We start from the raw sequence: 16,446 nt of genomic DNA, 5'->3' as shown, positions 1-16,446 counted from the left end.
CATTGCAGAATCTAGTGATATATGACGGCACGAAAATAAACATGGGTTTTGGTCTGACATATTTATAGACATTGCGAATAATTTTGTTTGTTGTTGTGCCGTTGCACCAAGAGGAAAATTCTGCAATTTCTGCACCGTGCAAGGTTTTGCAAGAGCAAGAGAATCCTCCTAATATGAGACTATCAAGCGACAGCTGTTTTTGTATATGGAATGTAAACAAATATCAAGTTACAATTTAGGGGCGGCAAACTATGACTTCCAAAAACATCGATTAAACTTGAGCAGGCACCGATTATAATGAGTGGAATGTAAGTTTTCAAGTAGTTTTCAGCGAAAACTGTGTTTACGTTTGACAGATTTTACATGGACGAAAACCTGTTTTCGTTGTCGGTCCGAACATAATATTAATTTTTGGTAAACAAATGAGGTTCAAACGAGTGTAAAATGTAATTTTTAAAATAAATATTTTTTTCGTAAAAGACCTGCTAAAAGTGTAAAGTGTGGATGTATTCAAAAGTTTATAGTGTAATTTAATTAATATGAAATGCAAAATGTGAATAAAGTGTGTTTAATATTGTGAAATAGCTTCTTGAAATGTTCGAACTTTGCGAATTTTTGAACTTTAAGGTCGAATATCTCGTAAACTAAGCGTTTGCGGTACCTATAACAGCTTATCAGGAGGGTTTCCTCTTTCCAACGGTACCTTCAGATCGCGGCGCCAATGAAATCGGAATTGTGCTCCAATTATGTATTGTTTTCCCCTATCTAAATAGTATCTATTTATCCTTTCGCGAGAAATAAGTTAAAAGAACTTTTTTTTATATTTTTCAGTTTTTTTTTATTATGTCAAATAGTAGGGCAAAAATTTAAAATAGTAGTCTGAATTATAAAATTATATCTGAGCTACGTATGCAGCCCTGTAAAGTTAATTTTTTCTAAGAGAGCCGTATCTAATTTCTAGCTCAAACTGCTCAGCTTTTAACGTTCCATCTATACTTTTACAATTTTTATTAAATACACTATAAGCGCTCATTTCATTCGTTATCTTCGGGGTAGTCCTCGTGTTTAAATAAATTCCAACCAACGCTGAGATCATTACATAAACCGTTCCAAATTGTAATTTAATAGCAATAACGTAAAGGGTTATCCAAAATAATAAAATCACTACACTTAAGGCATATCTGAGGCGATCTGATGAAGATTTTACCTCAGAAACTGATACCCGTTCATCTTCATCATCAGAGCTCTGCGCCAATGCGTATTCCACATTCTTTGTAAATTCGGCATTTGAATTCTGGCTTTGAAATTTGTTCAAATCAACATCTTTTTCCTATTGGTAATGAAATTATTTAAATACCTATGTATGTAATGCAAAGCATGGAAAAACAGTAATTTATATATTATCTGCAAACCTAAACTCACAATCACATTAACGCCGATTTGCTCTCCTTCACTCAAACTAGGTTGTCCCATATCCAGCATCCAGAATTCACGGAATTTTGACTTAAATATCTGAATTACTTTCTGCCTTTGTTTTTCAAACCGATATTTGTACAATTTATTCCTTAATTCCTCTGCCATATCAAAAACATGTTTGACAGAGTCAACAAAAATCAACTGTTCGCAGTCAACAAAAATTATAATTTTGTGTACGTGTGATACGCGCGGTCGCACTCTCAATATTTCTTGTGATATTTTAATCGTGATCCATGTTCGTGAATTATGGATCGCGAGTGAATACTACACACGTCTGTCTTTATTCAAACTGCCCTGCAAGAAGGGTACCTGTTAGCAAACGTGTAAGCGACTTGTTATTGTTCACATTTGTTAGCGAATCTCTAACACTAACAGCCCTATTCTGAAAAAACCTCTCAACTGAGTTGAGAGGAAAAATTTGAGAGATTTCTTGTGAGGCATATTTTGTGAGGCTATTCTTGCTCAAACCTCATAAGAAAAAAGCTTAAAAAAGTCACCACGTGTGGTAAAAAGCTTTTTGCTGTCAAACAGCAGTTTTAATAAAAATAAACAAACAAAAACACAAATGGATAATAAAGATATGTATGCGTCTGTGCTTGAGGGTGAAACATTCCCAATATGGGTACAATCGATTGCGCCGATTGTGCCCTTGATCCCAAATTTCGTGCAAAATCTTTAAGAGAAAATTTGGTTATTTATTTATATTTATTTACCTTACCCCTTCTTTGTATCTGAAACATCCTCCGCGCTTGAAGGGAATTAAATTTCACTGCCCTTAACATCCATAATTAATTTCGAAATACAGTGCAGAGCACTAGACACAGAGAACTGGCTCATAGAGAGCATATAACTATTACCAACGAATTTTTGGTAAGAGCAATGCCCGTAAAAATACAAACACGCCAGAAAACGCAGATCAAAAGATATACTCGACTTCTGCACATCATGAGGCACCAATTCACCTATAAGTACTTTACATAGCGATTTTTGGAATCGAAATGTATTTATAATTGTTGTGTCTTGCATAGTCAAAGGATCGCTTTTGTCTCGTAAACCCTTCAAAATTTTCCTCCTACTCGCCGAATCCCCCTCCTCAACAATTGCCGCATACACAAAGAACAGTTCCTCCATGCTATTTATAACACTCAATTCTCAATTTTTTAAAAAATGTCAAATATTGATGTAAAACAAAACCAACACAGATGTTTTGTATTATGATGATTGCTTTCACACGTCACAGATATTTGTGATAATAGTGAGCATTTGAGCTTTTGAATTTTCGCCAGAATAAGGTAACCCTCACTATAGTGAGAAACATCACTGTAGTGAGGTTGGTGACTTTTGTGAGGGCATGAGAATAGGGCTGTATGTTACGGGTCAAAAATTCTTTTGCTAGCGCATAGCTTAAGGTGTCCATACACGACACACAAGTGCGTTCGATCGGTATGTGTTCGCATGCGGTTTACTCGTGTACGGGCTTGTGCGCGCACCGATCCACGTTGTTTGAATTTTTACAATCGGTGCGCGCACATGTGTGTCGTGTATGGCGTTGTGCGCGACCAAAATCTCATTTCTCTAGTGTCGCTGAACAGTGAGGATCGTGGACGAACAATGGCAAGTGTTAAGGCCTGCTTTAGAGGTGTGGCAACCCCAATTGCAACTCTGCAAAAAGCATAGATATGGCAACCCAAAACCTGGATAAGCTGTTAGCTTGACGAACCGCCATCTTTCCTTCTTCTTGGCGCATCATCCCGACTGCTAACACGCTTCATCATTTTCGCTCTCCATTTCATCTTCATTTTCAGTCATCAACTTTGTTTCAGTATTTTATATTTTAATAAATTAAAATTATTGTGGACATCCCACATATTGGTGACCCCGACGTGATCGAAAAATGACGGAAGAAGAAGCGATAAACCAGGTAATACAAAATTTGAAGCATCGGGGCCAATTGGCAGAGGACATCCAAACCCGCAACGTGAAAGTGGCCAAAGTTTCCATCAGGATCCCACCATTCTGGCACGCAAAGCCAGAACTGTGGATGGCGCAGGTCGAGTCGCAATTCATTGCGGCAGGCATAACGAGCGACACCCCACACGTACACGTGGTCGAAACTCCAGATACAGCAACACGCAATCAATCCAGCATCGAGCAACAGCTAGCCGAAATCACGAAAGAGATAGCCTCAATAAAGGCGAACACAAATCGTCGGCCTAGAAGTCGCAGCAGAAGCCGTCCTCCGTCACGTTCCGGTATGGAAAACAACAATTCGAAAGGTTTGTGTTGGTACCATCACAAATTTGGTAGCGATGCCAAAAAATGTCGTAGCCCTTGCGCAAAAAAGTTAAACTAACTAGTCTGTCGTCAATGGCGGTCGACGACAGGCTCAACGACAAAAACCGCCGCTTAATCGTTCGAGATAAAAAATTCACAGTAAACTTTCTCTTCGACACGGGAGCTGAAGTCAGCATAATTCCACCGACGCAACAACAACGTAGATGCCCGGACAAAAACAACTCCCTCTACGCAGCAAACAAGTCCACCATAAAAACTTACGGCGAAAAAACTATGTTCCTCAATCTGGGTCTACGCCGCCAGTATTCCTGGAATTTCATCATTGCCGATGTGTCACAAGCCATCATCGGAGCTGATTTTCTATCGCATTTCAGCTTAGCAGTCAACCTACGACAACGCAAACTCATCGACGACGTCACACACACCAGCAAACTGTGTTTAATATCAACAAATAAAAAGATAGTTTCTAATCTCAGCCGTTCCATGATTTATTGAGGGAATTCGAAGACATCACGATGGATAAGTCTTCAGTCAAAAAACCACAACACTTAGTCACGCACCATATCGTCACCAAAGGACCACCAGTCTTCTCTAAACCGAGACGCTTATCTCCCGAGTAGTTAGAAGCCGCAAAAGCCGAGATATAACTCTTGCTGAACGCAGGCATCTGTCGTCCATTGCGCAGCCCATGGGCAAGCCCCCTGCACATGACAAAGAAGAAAAACGGCGAGTGCGGGCCTTGTGGGGATTTCAGGCGACAAAACGTCGTCACCGAGCCTGACACGTACCCCCTGCCACACCTGCACGATTTCACTCATTCCCTGTATGGTTGCAAAATTTTTTCCACACTTGATCTGCGTCGGGCCTACCACCAGATTCCTGTGGAGCCGAACGACATACCAAAGACTGCAATTACAACGCCATTCGGCATGTTTGAATTTCCGTTCATGTGCTTTGGTTTGAGGAATGCCAGCCAAACGTTCCAAAGATTCATGGATCACATCTTCCGTGAATACGACTTCGCCTGGCCATACCTCGATGACATTTTGATATCATCGAAGGATATGAATCAACATCATCGTCATCTACAGTTAGTATTTAAAAAGCTACGCGAGTACGGCCTTGTTATCAACCGTTCGAAATGCACACTTGCTCATCCGCAAGTTGAATTTTTAGGTTTCAAAATAAACAGCATTGGAATTTCACCCCCAGAAGAACGAGTACGGGCAATTTAAAATTTCAACCTACCTTCGAGAGCATGTGATTTGCGACGCTTTCTCTGTATGGTAAACTTTTTTCGCAGATTCTTGCCTTGCGCCGCAGAAAGGCAAATGACATTATTCAACCTCATAAAAGGGAACAAGAAAAACGACACATCACCAGTTGATTGGACAGTTGAAACAGAGAAGACATTTCAACAATGCAAAAGCGACTTATGCAAAGCAACTTTACTCGCTTAAAGCGCCGATACACGAGCACACAAGTGCGTTCGATCGGTATGTGTGCGCTTGCGGTTTATCGTGTATGGGCTTGTTCGCGTACCGATCCATGTTCGCGAAAATGTTTGATTTTTTACGATCGGTGCGCGAACATGTTTATCGTGTATGGCGTTGTCGGCGCACAAAATCTCATTTCTCTCGTGTCGCCGAACAGTGAAGATCGCGGACAATGGCAAGTGTTAAGGGGAGAGCCTGCTTTCGAGGCTTCAAAAAATCGATTTTTTTGAGGATTTTTTTGGGAGGGAAAGAAATAAATGATTCAAGCGAAAACACTAGGCTTTATAGTTATATATTTGAACATCTTTCACAAATTTTTTGGATACGAAATCTTTGATATTCTGCCTTTGGGAAGCAATTACCCGATGCATCTTGCATGTACATTTTTCGGACGGCGGGCAGGATACAGGTCGCAACTTCTATCGGAAACAAAAAATTTAAAGAGATTCATATTTTTTATTAATTTATCTTCTAGTTAAACTAAGGAAATTCCAAAAAAAGTGTAAAATTTAAATTTTTTTAAAAATTGAATGAATAGTGGCTTTTGATCAAAAGAATTTTACTTTATGCTGTTTAAAAATATGTTAAAACTTGACTTTTCTTAATATTTCATATTTTTAATTTATTTATTTTAGTTTAAATATAAGATTATTTTATGTCAATGATAATAAACTTTGCCCTAATTCCATACGACGTTTAGTTTTTTTTTCTATCCTGCCCGCCAATTAATTCCAAGGAACATGTTAACTCGCACATGTTAACTCTGTGAAGAACGAACGCAAAATGGATTTGTGTGTCGTGTATGGGCAAACGAATTCGTACCGATCGAACGCACTTGTGTGCTCGTGTATGGGCGCTATTACCCAAAACACAGGGCGCAACTCAGTTTGACGGTTGCTGCATCTGGAGCTGCGGTAGGAGCTGTACTACAACAACTCGAAAACGACCAGTGGCAACCACTAGGTTTTTATTCCGAACGCCTTACTGAAACACAAACAAGATACAGCACATACGATCGTGAACTTTTAGCGGCATACAAAGCAGTCAAATATTTTCAACATGTGCTAGAAGGAAAAGAATTTTTCATCCTCACCGACCACAAGCCATTGCAGTACGTGTTCCAGCAAAAGCTTGAAAAGGCATCTCCGCGTCAAATACGTCATTCGAAATTCATCGCACAATTCACAACAGACATTCGGTACATCCCCGGAAGAGAAAACGTAGTAGCTGATGCAATGTCACGTATTGACGCCATTCATACTCCAAGAACTATCGACTTCGCCAAACTTCTTCTTCTTCTTAATTGGCGTAGACACCGCTTACGCGATTATAGCCGAGTTAACAACAGCGCGCCAGTCGTTTCTTCTTTTCGCTATGTGGCGCCAATTGGATATTCCAAGTGAAGCCAGGTCCTTCTCCACCTGGTCCTTCCAACGGAGTGGAGATCTTCCTCTTCCTCTGCTTCCCCCGGCGGGTACAGCGTCGAATACTTTCAGAGCTGGAGTGTTTCCGTCCATTCGGACAACATGACCTAGCCAGCGTAGCCGCTGTCTTTTAATTCGCTGAACTATGTCAATGTCGTCATATATCTCGTACAGCTCATCGTTCCATCGAATGCGATGTTCGCCGTGGCCAACGCGCAAAGGACCATAAATCTTTCGCAGAACTTTTCTCTCGAAAACTCGCAACGTCGACTCATCAGTTGTTGACATCGTTCAAGCCTCTGCACCATATAGCAGGACGGGAATTATGAGTGACTTATAGAGTTTGGTTTTTGTTTGTCGAGAGAGGACTTTGCTTCTCAATTGCCTACTCAGTCCGAAGTAGCACCTGACATTGTTGGTGGTTTTCATGCTGATTCCAAGATAGACGAAATTATCTACGACTTCAAAGTTATGACTGTCAACAGTGACGTGAGTGCCAAGTCGCGAGTGCGACGACTGTTTGTTTGATGACAGGAGATATTTCGTCTTGCCCTCGTTCACTGCCAGATCCATTTGTTTTGCTTCCTTGTCCAGTCTGGAGAAAGCAGAACTAACGGCGCGGGTGTTAAGGCCGATGATATCAATATCATCGGCATACGCCAGCAGCTGTACACTCTTATAAAAGATGGTACCTTCTCTATTAAGTTCTGCAGCTCGAACTATTTTCTCCAGAAGCAGGTTGAAAAAGTCACACGATAGGGAATCGCCTTGTCTGAAACCTCGTTTGGTATCGAACGGCTCGGAGGGGTCCTTCCCTATTCTGACGGAGCTTTTGGTGTTGCTCAACGTCAGCTAACACAGCCGTATCAGTTTTGCGGGGATAACAAATTTAGACATCGCGGCATAAAGGCAGCTCCTTTTCGTGCCGTCGAAAGCAGCTTTGAAATCGACGAAGAGGTGGTGTGTGTCGATTCTTCTTTCACGGGTCTTTTCCAAGATTTGGCGCATGGTGAATATCTGGTCGGTTGTTGATTTTCCAGGTCTGAAGCCACACTGATAAGGTCCAATCAGTTTGTTGACGGTGGGCTTTAATCTTTCACATAATACGCTCGATAGAACCTTATATGCGATGTTGAGGAGACTAATCCCACGGTAATTGGCGCAGATTGTGGGGTCACCTTTCTTATGGATTGGGCATAGCACACTTAAATTCCAATCGTTGGGCATGCTCTCGTCCGACCATATTTTACAAAGAAGCTGATGCATGCTCCTTATCAGTTCTTCGCCGCCGTGTTTAAATAGCTCGGTCGGCAATCCATCGGCCCCTGCCGCTTTGTTGTTCTTCAGGCGGGCAATTGCTATTCGAACTTCTTCATGGTCGGGTAATGGAACGTCTGCTCCATCGTCATCGATTGGGGAATCGGGTTTTCGTTCTCCTGGTGTTGTGCGTTCACTGCCATTCAGCAGGCTGGAGAAGTGTTCCCTCCTTAATTTAAGTATGCTCTGGGCATCAGTGACTAGATCACCTTTGGGGGTTCTACAAGAGTATGCTCCGGTCTCTTGGTCTCGCTTCCCTCTTCAACTCTCGGTATCTATCCCATCCCGCACGTGTAGTGGTCTATCATAACGTTGCGAGGTAGGCAGTCTGTTTTCTCTCCGCTGCGACACGGCACTCCTCGTCGTACCAGCTGTTCTTTTGCACTTTCCGAAAACCAATGGTTTCGGTTGCAGCTGTACGTAAGGAGTTTGAAATGCCGTCCCACAGTTCCCTTATACCGAGTTGTTGACGAGTGCTCTCAGAGAGCAGGAGTGCAAGCCGAGTAGAAAATCGTTCGGCTGTCTGTTGTGATTGCAGCTTCTCGACGTCGAACCTTCCTTGTGTTTAGTGGCGCGCGTTTTTTGCTGCACAGAGGCGGGTGCGAATCTTAGCTGCAACAAGATAGTGGTCCGAGTCGATGTTAGGACCTCGGAGCGCACGCACATCTAAAACACTGGAGACGTGTCTTCCGTCTATCACAACATGATCGATCTGGTTGGTAGTTTTTCGATCCGGAGACATCCAGGTAGCTTGATGAATCTTCTTATGCTGGAATCTAGTACTACAGATAACCATATTTCGGGCCCCGGCGAAGTCAATCAGCCTCAACCCATTTGGGGATGTTTCGTCGTGGAGGCTGAATTTACCGACCGTATTGCCAAATATACCTTCTTTGCCCACCCTGGCGTTAAGGTCGCCAAGCACGATTTTGACATCGTGGCGGGGGCAGCCTTCATAAGCGCGCTCCAAGCACTCATAGAAGGCATCTTTGGCGTGGGCCCAAATCAGCGATATGTTGAAGAACCTCGCTTTGATGCGGATTGTGGCTAGACGTTCATTCACCGAAGTGAATGATAGTACTCGGCAACGGAGTCTTTCTCCTACCACGAATCCAACACCAAACTTGCGCTCCTTTATATGGCCACTGTAGTAAATGTCACAAGGACCTACTCGTCTCTGTCCTTGTCCCGTCCATCGCATTTCTTGGACGGCGGTGATGTCAGCCTTTGTTTTTACGAGGACATCAACCAGCTGGGCAGCGGCACCTTCCCAATTAAGGGACCGGACATTCCAGGTGCATGCCCTTAATTCGTAGTCCTTATTTCGTTTGCCATGGTCGTCATCAAAAGGGGGATATCTCATCCGAGGCAGTTTGTATCATTTCATTGGGGGCGTTTTTTACGTGGCGGGTCCCAAACCGTGCGCACAACCCTGTGTAGGGGATATTTCGCCTTCACACTTTAGCTCGCCTTCGTACGGATGTTCTTAGGCTACCCAGAGGATACTTGGTCAAAGACCGGAAGTAGTGAGCTGCTTGAGACATGTGTAAAAGAATCGCTTCTGGCCACTCCAAAGTGAATGGCGATCAGAGAACTTTCCTCACTTGCATGAACTTCTACACATGATTGCATCCTCGCCAAACTTGCGGAGAGTCAAAAGTCTGACCCAGAGCTCAAAAACTTACAAGACTCGAATACCAGCCTATTAATCAAACCTTTCACGATTTCAGGCACCGCTGTAGACATCTTCTGTGACGTAAGCACGAGCCAAGTCCAACCGTACTTAACTCCGTCGTTTCGTAGAACAGCTTTCGACTCCATACATAACATGGCACACACCGGCGCCGCTAAAACAACTAAATTGATTGCAGAAAAATGAGTATGGCCGAGTCTCAGAAAAGATTGCCGCTTATGGTCCAGGCAGTGCATCCCGTGCCAAAGAGCTAAAGTACAGCGCCACAACAGAGCACCGTTATCGACATTCACGTTACCAGAGCAACGATTTGACCACATAAATATGGATATCGTCGGACCACTACCACCTTGCAAAGGTTATCGATACTGTTTGACAATAGTCGATCGTTATTCTCGATGGTTAGAGGCACTCCCGCTCGAAGACATGACGACAGAGACCATCGCTTTCAATTTCTACACGCACTGGATCTCTAGATTTGGAGTACCGAGTAGAGTAACAACGGATCAAGGCAGACAATTTGAATCTACACTATTCCGAGAACTTTCCAGACTTTTAGGCATCAAGCACCTACGTATCACTGCGTATCACCCCGCGTCAAAGGGAATTATAGAGCGATGGCACAGATCATTAAAAGCAGCGATAAAATGCTACATGACAGACAACCGCACAATGCCAAAGAAGGTGAGATCGTCGAAAATTTACGCATACGCATGCAGTCACTAAAGCCGTCACCAACTACAAACAACTCAGCGCACGTACCGTTCGTAGAAAAGAACTTACACTCAACACCATCAGTCTTCGTGCGAAACGACTCAATTTGTCCACCTCTTCAACCACCATACGAGGGACCATTTCCCGTAGTCGAACGCGGCGACAAATTTTTCAATGTCAAAATCCGAGGGAAGGACGTAAACATTACCATCGACCGGTTAAAAGCAGCTTTCGTCGCCGAAGATTACCAAACCCCGTCGTAACAAACAGTTCAACACAAAGAGTACCAAACAAAATCTGGTCGTCGAGTACGCTTTCGTCTTCCCAATAGGGGGAAGTGATGTGGCAACCCCAAAGTAATGTGGCAACCCCAAATGCAACTCTGCAAAAAGCATAGATATGGCAACCCAAAAACTGGATAAGCTGTCAGCTTGACGAATCACCATTTTCCCTTCTTCTTGGCGCATCATCCCGACTGCTAGCACGCTTCATCATTTTCGCTCTCCATTTCATTTTCATTTTTAATCATCAACTTTATATCAGTATTTTATATTTTAATAAATCTAAAATTATTGTGGACATCCCACAGAGACTTCAAAAAATTTATTTTTTTGAGGATTTTTTGGGAGGGAAAGAAATAATTGATTCATGCAAAATTTCTCGGCTTTATAGTTATATATTTGAACATCTTTCACAAATTTTTTGGATACGAAATCTTTGATATTCTGCCTTTGCGAAGCAATTGCCCGATGCATCTCACATGTGCATTTTTCGGACGGCGAGGAGGATGCAGGTCGCAATTTCTATCTAAACAAAATATTCAAAGAGATTCATATTTTTTAATAATTTATCTTCTAGTTAAACTAAGAAAATTTCAAAAAGAAGTGTAAAATTTTACAAATTCTTTAAAAATTGAAAAAAATGGTTTTGACCAAAAAAATTTACTTTATCTTCTTTATAAATATGTTCAAACTTGACTTTTCTTAGTTTTTTTTTAGTTTAAATAGAAGATAATTTTATGCCAAAGATACTAAACGTTGCCCCAATTCCTTAAACGTTTGGTTTTTTCTCTATCCTGCCCGCCAATTAAAAATAATCGTAAAAATGGAAAACCGAGAAATCACGCTTCAAAGTTTTCGCTTTTTGCCCAAGCGCATATATCTGCTAAACGCTCGGTTTTTCCTTCTAGCTTCGATAATATTTCGAATTCCCATCTACAACTTTTGGGACATATTCTTATATTTTTTTTAAAGAGATTTAAGAAAAAAAATTGATTGTGCAGAATTTATTGATCTTATAAAATATGAATTGACAAACGAAAAGTGATAAATATAAAAATAAAATTGAGAAAAATAAAAGTTGGAATAACTTATTAACGAAATACAAAGAAATAGATAAAAATGCTACATTAGAAATAAATTCCAAGAAATGTTCCGCTTACCTGTCGCACATGTTAACTCTGTGAAGAACGAACGCAAAATGGATTTGTGTAACGTGTATGGGAAACGAATTCATACCGATCGAATGCACTTGTGTGCTCGTGTATGGGCAATTTTAGCTACATATGTGTTATGGATAACAAAAAGTATTTGTTACCCGAATATCTGTTAATGTTATTATTTTGGTTATCAGTTTGTTACCTACATAAACATGTTAGCAAGAACAAGCACTAACAAGCATATCCTTTACCCATTTGTTACTTTTAACAAATTCAATTCTTTTAATTAAAATTCAGTTTACTTAAACTAATAAATTGCCTATTATTATTACATTCGGCAGAAAAATAATACAAGATTAAGTTTATTTCAGTATAAAAATTATAATTCTAAAAATTCATGTTTGTAAAAGTAAGGTTAGAAACTTCAACTTGAAACTAATATGTACAACTTAGAACTAATATACACAACTTAAAACTAATATGTGCAACTTAAAACTAATATTTACAATTTAAAACTAATATATATAAGTAATAATAAGAAATCGTATATTAATTTAGCCTTAAGTTTATGTTTTTTTGTTTAAAACGAGTGTGGCCTAAGGCCACAAATCTCCGGAGCTCCCAATAGATAGTGTTTTTATCCTTGTAAGGAAATAAGTATGTGTAAAATGAAATAAGTTAAGGCATTCAAATATATATCAGTAACAAGTAAGGAAGGGCTAAGTTCGGGTGTCACCGAACATTTTATACTCTCGTTTGATAAAGTGATAATCGAGATATCATTATCCGTCATATACATATTTTTCAAATACCGTATTTGTGTAAAGTTTTATTCCGCTATCATCATTGGTTCCTAATGTATATATTATGCAAAGGAGGCATCAGGTGGAATTCAAAATAGCGTTATATTGGAAGAAGGCGTGGTTGAGAACCGATTTCACCCAGATTTCCCCCAGATTTCGTACATGTCATCAGGGTGTTAAGAAAATATTACATAACGAATTTCATTGAAATCGGTCTAGTAGTTCCTGAGATATGGTTTTTGGTCCATAAGTGGGCGACGCCACGCCTATTTTCAATTTTTAAAAAAGCCTGGGTGCAGCTTCCTTCTGCCATTTCTTCCGTAAAATTTAGCGTTTCTGACGTTTTTTGTTAGTCGGTTAACGCACTTGTAGTGATTTTCAACATAACCTTTGTATGGGAGGGGGCGTGGTTATTATCCGATTTCTTCCATTTTTGAACTGTATATGGAAATGCTTGAAGGAAACGACTCTATAGAGTTTGGTTGACATAGCTATAGTAGTTTCCGAGATATGTACAAAAAACTTAGTAGGGGCAGGGCCACGCCCACTTTTCCAAAAAAAAATTACGTTCAAATATGCCCCTCCCTAATGCGATCCTTTCTGCCAAATTTCACTTTGATATCTTTATTTGTGGCTTAGTTATGACACTTTATAGGTTTTCGGTTTTCGCCATTTTGTGGGCGCGGCAGTGGGCCGATTTTGCCCATCTTCGAACTTAACGTTCTCATGGAGCCAAGAAATACGTGTACCATGTATTCATGTTTCAGCATGATATCTTAATTTTTACTCAAGTTACAGCTTGCACGGACGGACGGACGGACAGACAGACATCCGGATTTCAACTCTACTCGTCACCCTGATCACTTTGGTAGATATAACCCTATATCTGACTCTTTTAGTTTTAGCACTTACAAACAACCGTTATGTGAACAAAACTATAATACTCTCCTTAGCAACTTTGTTGCGAGAGTATAAAAAAACCTACCAAGAACTAGACCTACGCACTTTAGCTTTAGTATGGATTCCTTCTCCTTGCGCCCTTCTAAATTTTAATGGTACATTACATCGTCTGAAAATATACCACGCAGTACGCCATCCACACTGCCTTTTGCGCCCTTTGACTTTAATATTAGCCGCATATGTTATAAAGAAAAAAATTAAATTACAATCGCATAATATTTAAAAGCGAAATATTTACCAAAGCATCCGTGCTTTCCTTTTGTTAAAGTTTGTCTTCCACGAAGCGCACGTGCTCTTCCGATGACATGGGCAGTTTCGAAGCGAGCTCCACGTAATGCCCGTCCTCCAAGTCACCGGTGATGCGGCTAATTGAATGGTCCCTCTTTGCCGCTATGACGCGGCATTCGCGCAATAATTTACTTTGTGTCTGCACCTTGGCCATTTCTGGCATCTAGAAAATTAATATATAAAAATTAGCTTCTGTTTTAATTTGGTAATGTAATAATGCGTTACTTACTTTGTATTTTAGGGACCTTTCAATGACAGTGAGACGGGTCTCAATGGCATCCAGCTTCTGGATTATATCTGAAAAACATAAATGTATTATATCCATATTTTAAAAGCCTGCTTCGGAGCAGAAATGCGTATACGTATATTCGAACTATGTTCACTTTTATTCATACGAACAGATATCTTGGACGAACAGATGAACATTTTTAGTTATAGATGGGGCTCTCCAGTTCAAGAATATATTCGAGAATATAACATCAACTAAAGGATTGCAATATTGATCTGAAGAACCTCCTCTATCCGACCATACCCATTTTATTCCCGAAATCCTGCGACGGTATTCTAAAGTCGACACAATTATAATTGTAACCGCACAATTCGTTGAAATTTAACTCGTGAACATTTTCGTGCGATCATTTTTCTCAACTTTCGACGTGGATTAACACGACAAGAATGCATCGATGAACTAAAATCTTTGTATGGCTATGAAGCACCATCTTATAGCACTGTGAAAAACTGGTACAACGAATTCAATCGTGGCCGACGCTCGCTCAAAGACGAATTCCGTGAAGGTCGTCCAAAAACAGCCGTTGTGCCAGAAAACATCGATGCCGTACGTGAACTGATAATGCAAGACCACCATGTAACATACCTTCAGATAGAGGCATGCCTATGCATTTCTCCCACCAGCATACATTCGATATTGCATGAACACCTAGCCGTAAAAAAGGTTTGTTCTCGTTGGATCCCGCACAATTTGACAATCGCTCAAAAAAAGGCTCGTGTGGATTGGTGTAAAGAAATGCTGAAAAAATACGATCGCGGTGCTTCAAAAGACGTTTATAAGATCGTCACAGGTGACGAATCATGGATCTATGCGTATGAGCCCGAAACAAAACAGCAATCGACAAAAAAAAAATATTTTCGCCTATTTACATTATTAGGCCAGAAATATATATAGCAACCTACGTATAACAACTATTTGAATTAAATATGCACTATTTAACTTTAATAATTTAAGGCTTACTCCCTTATTTGTTTGTTATTCGCAATATATTTAAATTCTGCAAATGCCCCAAATGATTTCTGTACAGCATTCAAATTACAATGCCCACCTTTTTCTGCTTGTTAAGCTTTTTCGTTTTCTATATATAAAAGAAATTAATTATATATATGTATATATATAGTATAACAGAAATTAATTATAAAATATCAAATTATCAAGTAACGAACCTACCTCTTTAAAATCCAAAATAAACTGCGCTTTTCGTTTGGGTATTCGTCTTTCCTATTCTAGCAAGTTGACATTAAAATGTGCTTAGTTTTTCCAGAAAATGTAACAGTGTTAGTGAACATCTGAAAATGTTTCAATGTGTTTGGGCAATCTGTTACCAAGAATGATAGAAACAAGATTGCGCAATGACGAGTTCAAATTTTGTTCGTTCTGCGCATCTACGTCACGGTTGACCAACGTTCAATCAGCTGATTTTCAGTAGCTTGTTTTTCTTTGCAATAGGAAGCAATTTTGTATTACAGGCATACAAAAACATGAATATCGTCAAAAGTTAACATCAATATAAGTGAATATTAATAAAAGATAATAATATAAGTGAATATTTTATAGTGAACATTTACCTACATATTCATTAAATTGTATTTTCTTTGTATTATTTAATTTTGTCTCTTTGCTGTGTTTGTTTCAACCATATACATTCATGCAAATAAAAAGATTGAATATTTTGTGACCAAGTATCAATTTATTGTCTTATTTAATTTTCTTTTATACTCTCGCAACAATGTTGCTAAGGAGAGTATTATAGTTTTGTTCACATAACGGTTGTTTGTAAGTCCTAAAACTAAAAGAGTCAGATATAGGGTTATATATACCAAAGTGATCAGGGTGACGAGTAGAGTCGAATGGATGTCTGTCTGTCCGTCCGTCCGTCTGTCCGTCCGTCCGTCCGTGCAAGCTGTAACTTGAGTAAAAATTGAGATATCATGATGAAACTTGGTACACGTATTCCTTGGCTCCATAAGAAGGTTAAGTTCCAAGATGGGCAAAAAACGTCAGAAACACTAAATTTTGCGGAAGAAGTGGCAGAGGGAAGCTGCACCCAGGCTTTTTTTAAAAATTGAAAATGGGCGTGGCGCCGCCCACTTATGGACCAAGAACCATATCTCAGGAGCTACTAGACCGATTTCAATGAAATTCGGTATATAATATTTTCTTAACACCCTGATGACATGTACGAAATATGGGTGAAATCGGTTCACAACTACGCCTTCTTCCAATATAAAGCTGTTTTGAATTCCATCTGAT

The 16,446-nt window shown here is 40.0% G+C and overlaps 1 protein-coding gene and 1 pseudogene across 1 annotated transcript; both read right to left on the bottom strand.

Annotated features, from left to right (window-relative positions):
• Positions 1–812: 812 nt before the first annotated feature.
• Positions 813–1,645, bottom strand: LOC126764500 (uncharacterized). Its single transcript, XM_050482207.1, has 2 exons — positions 1,423–1,645; positions 813–1,330 (listed from the first exon to the last, which is right to left on the bottom strand). Exons 1-2 carry the CDS (start codon positions 1,579–1,581, stop codon positions 926–928), a joined length of 564 nt encoding a protein of 187 aa, XP_050338164.1. The 5' UTR covers positions 1,582–1,645; the 3' UTR covers positions 813–925.
• Positions 1,646–12,402: 10,757 nt separating this feature from the next.
• Positions 12,403–14,324, bottom strand: LOC126764429 (uncharacterized; annotated as a pseudogene).
• Between the last annotated feature and the right edge of the window lie 2,122 nt (positions 14,325–16,446).

This window comes from Bactrocera neohumeralis, unplaced genomic scaffold (assembly GCF_024586455.1).
Source record: "Bactrocera neohumeralis isolate Rockhampton unplaced genomic scaffold, APGP_CSIRO_Bneo_wtdbg2-racon-allhic-juicebox.fasta_v2 cluster09, whole genome shotgun sequence".
Classification (NCBI taxonomy): domain Eukaryota; kingdom Metazoa; phylum Arthropoda; class Insecta; order Diptera; family Tephritidae; genus Bactrocera; species Bactrocera neohumeralis.
Note: the sequence above shows the minus strand (reverse complement) of the source record. Positions and strands in the feature narration are given on the sequence as shown.

Excerpts from the sequence above, each read along its gene's own strand:
- LOC126764500 (XM_050482207.1), bottom strand. The coding sequence starts at position 1,581 with ATGGCAGAGGAATTAAGGAATAAATTGTACAAATATCGGTTTGAAAAA. Across the intron at positions 1,331-1,422 it reads AAATCGGCGTTAATGTGATT|GAAAAAGATGTTGATTTGAA; the intron begins GTGAGTTTAGGT and ends CATTACCAATAG.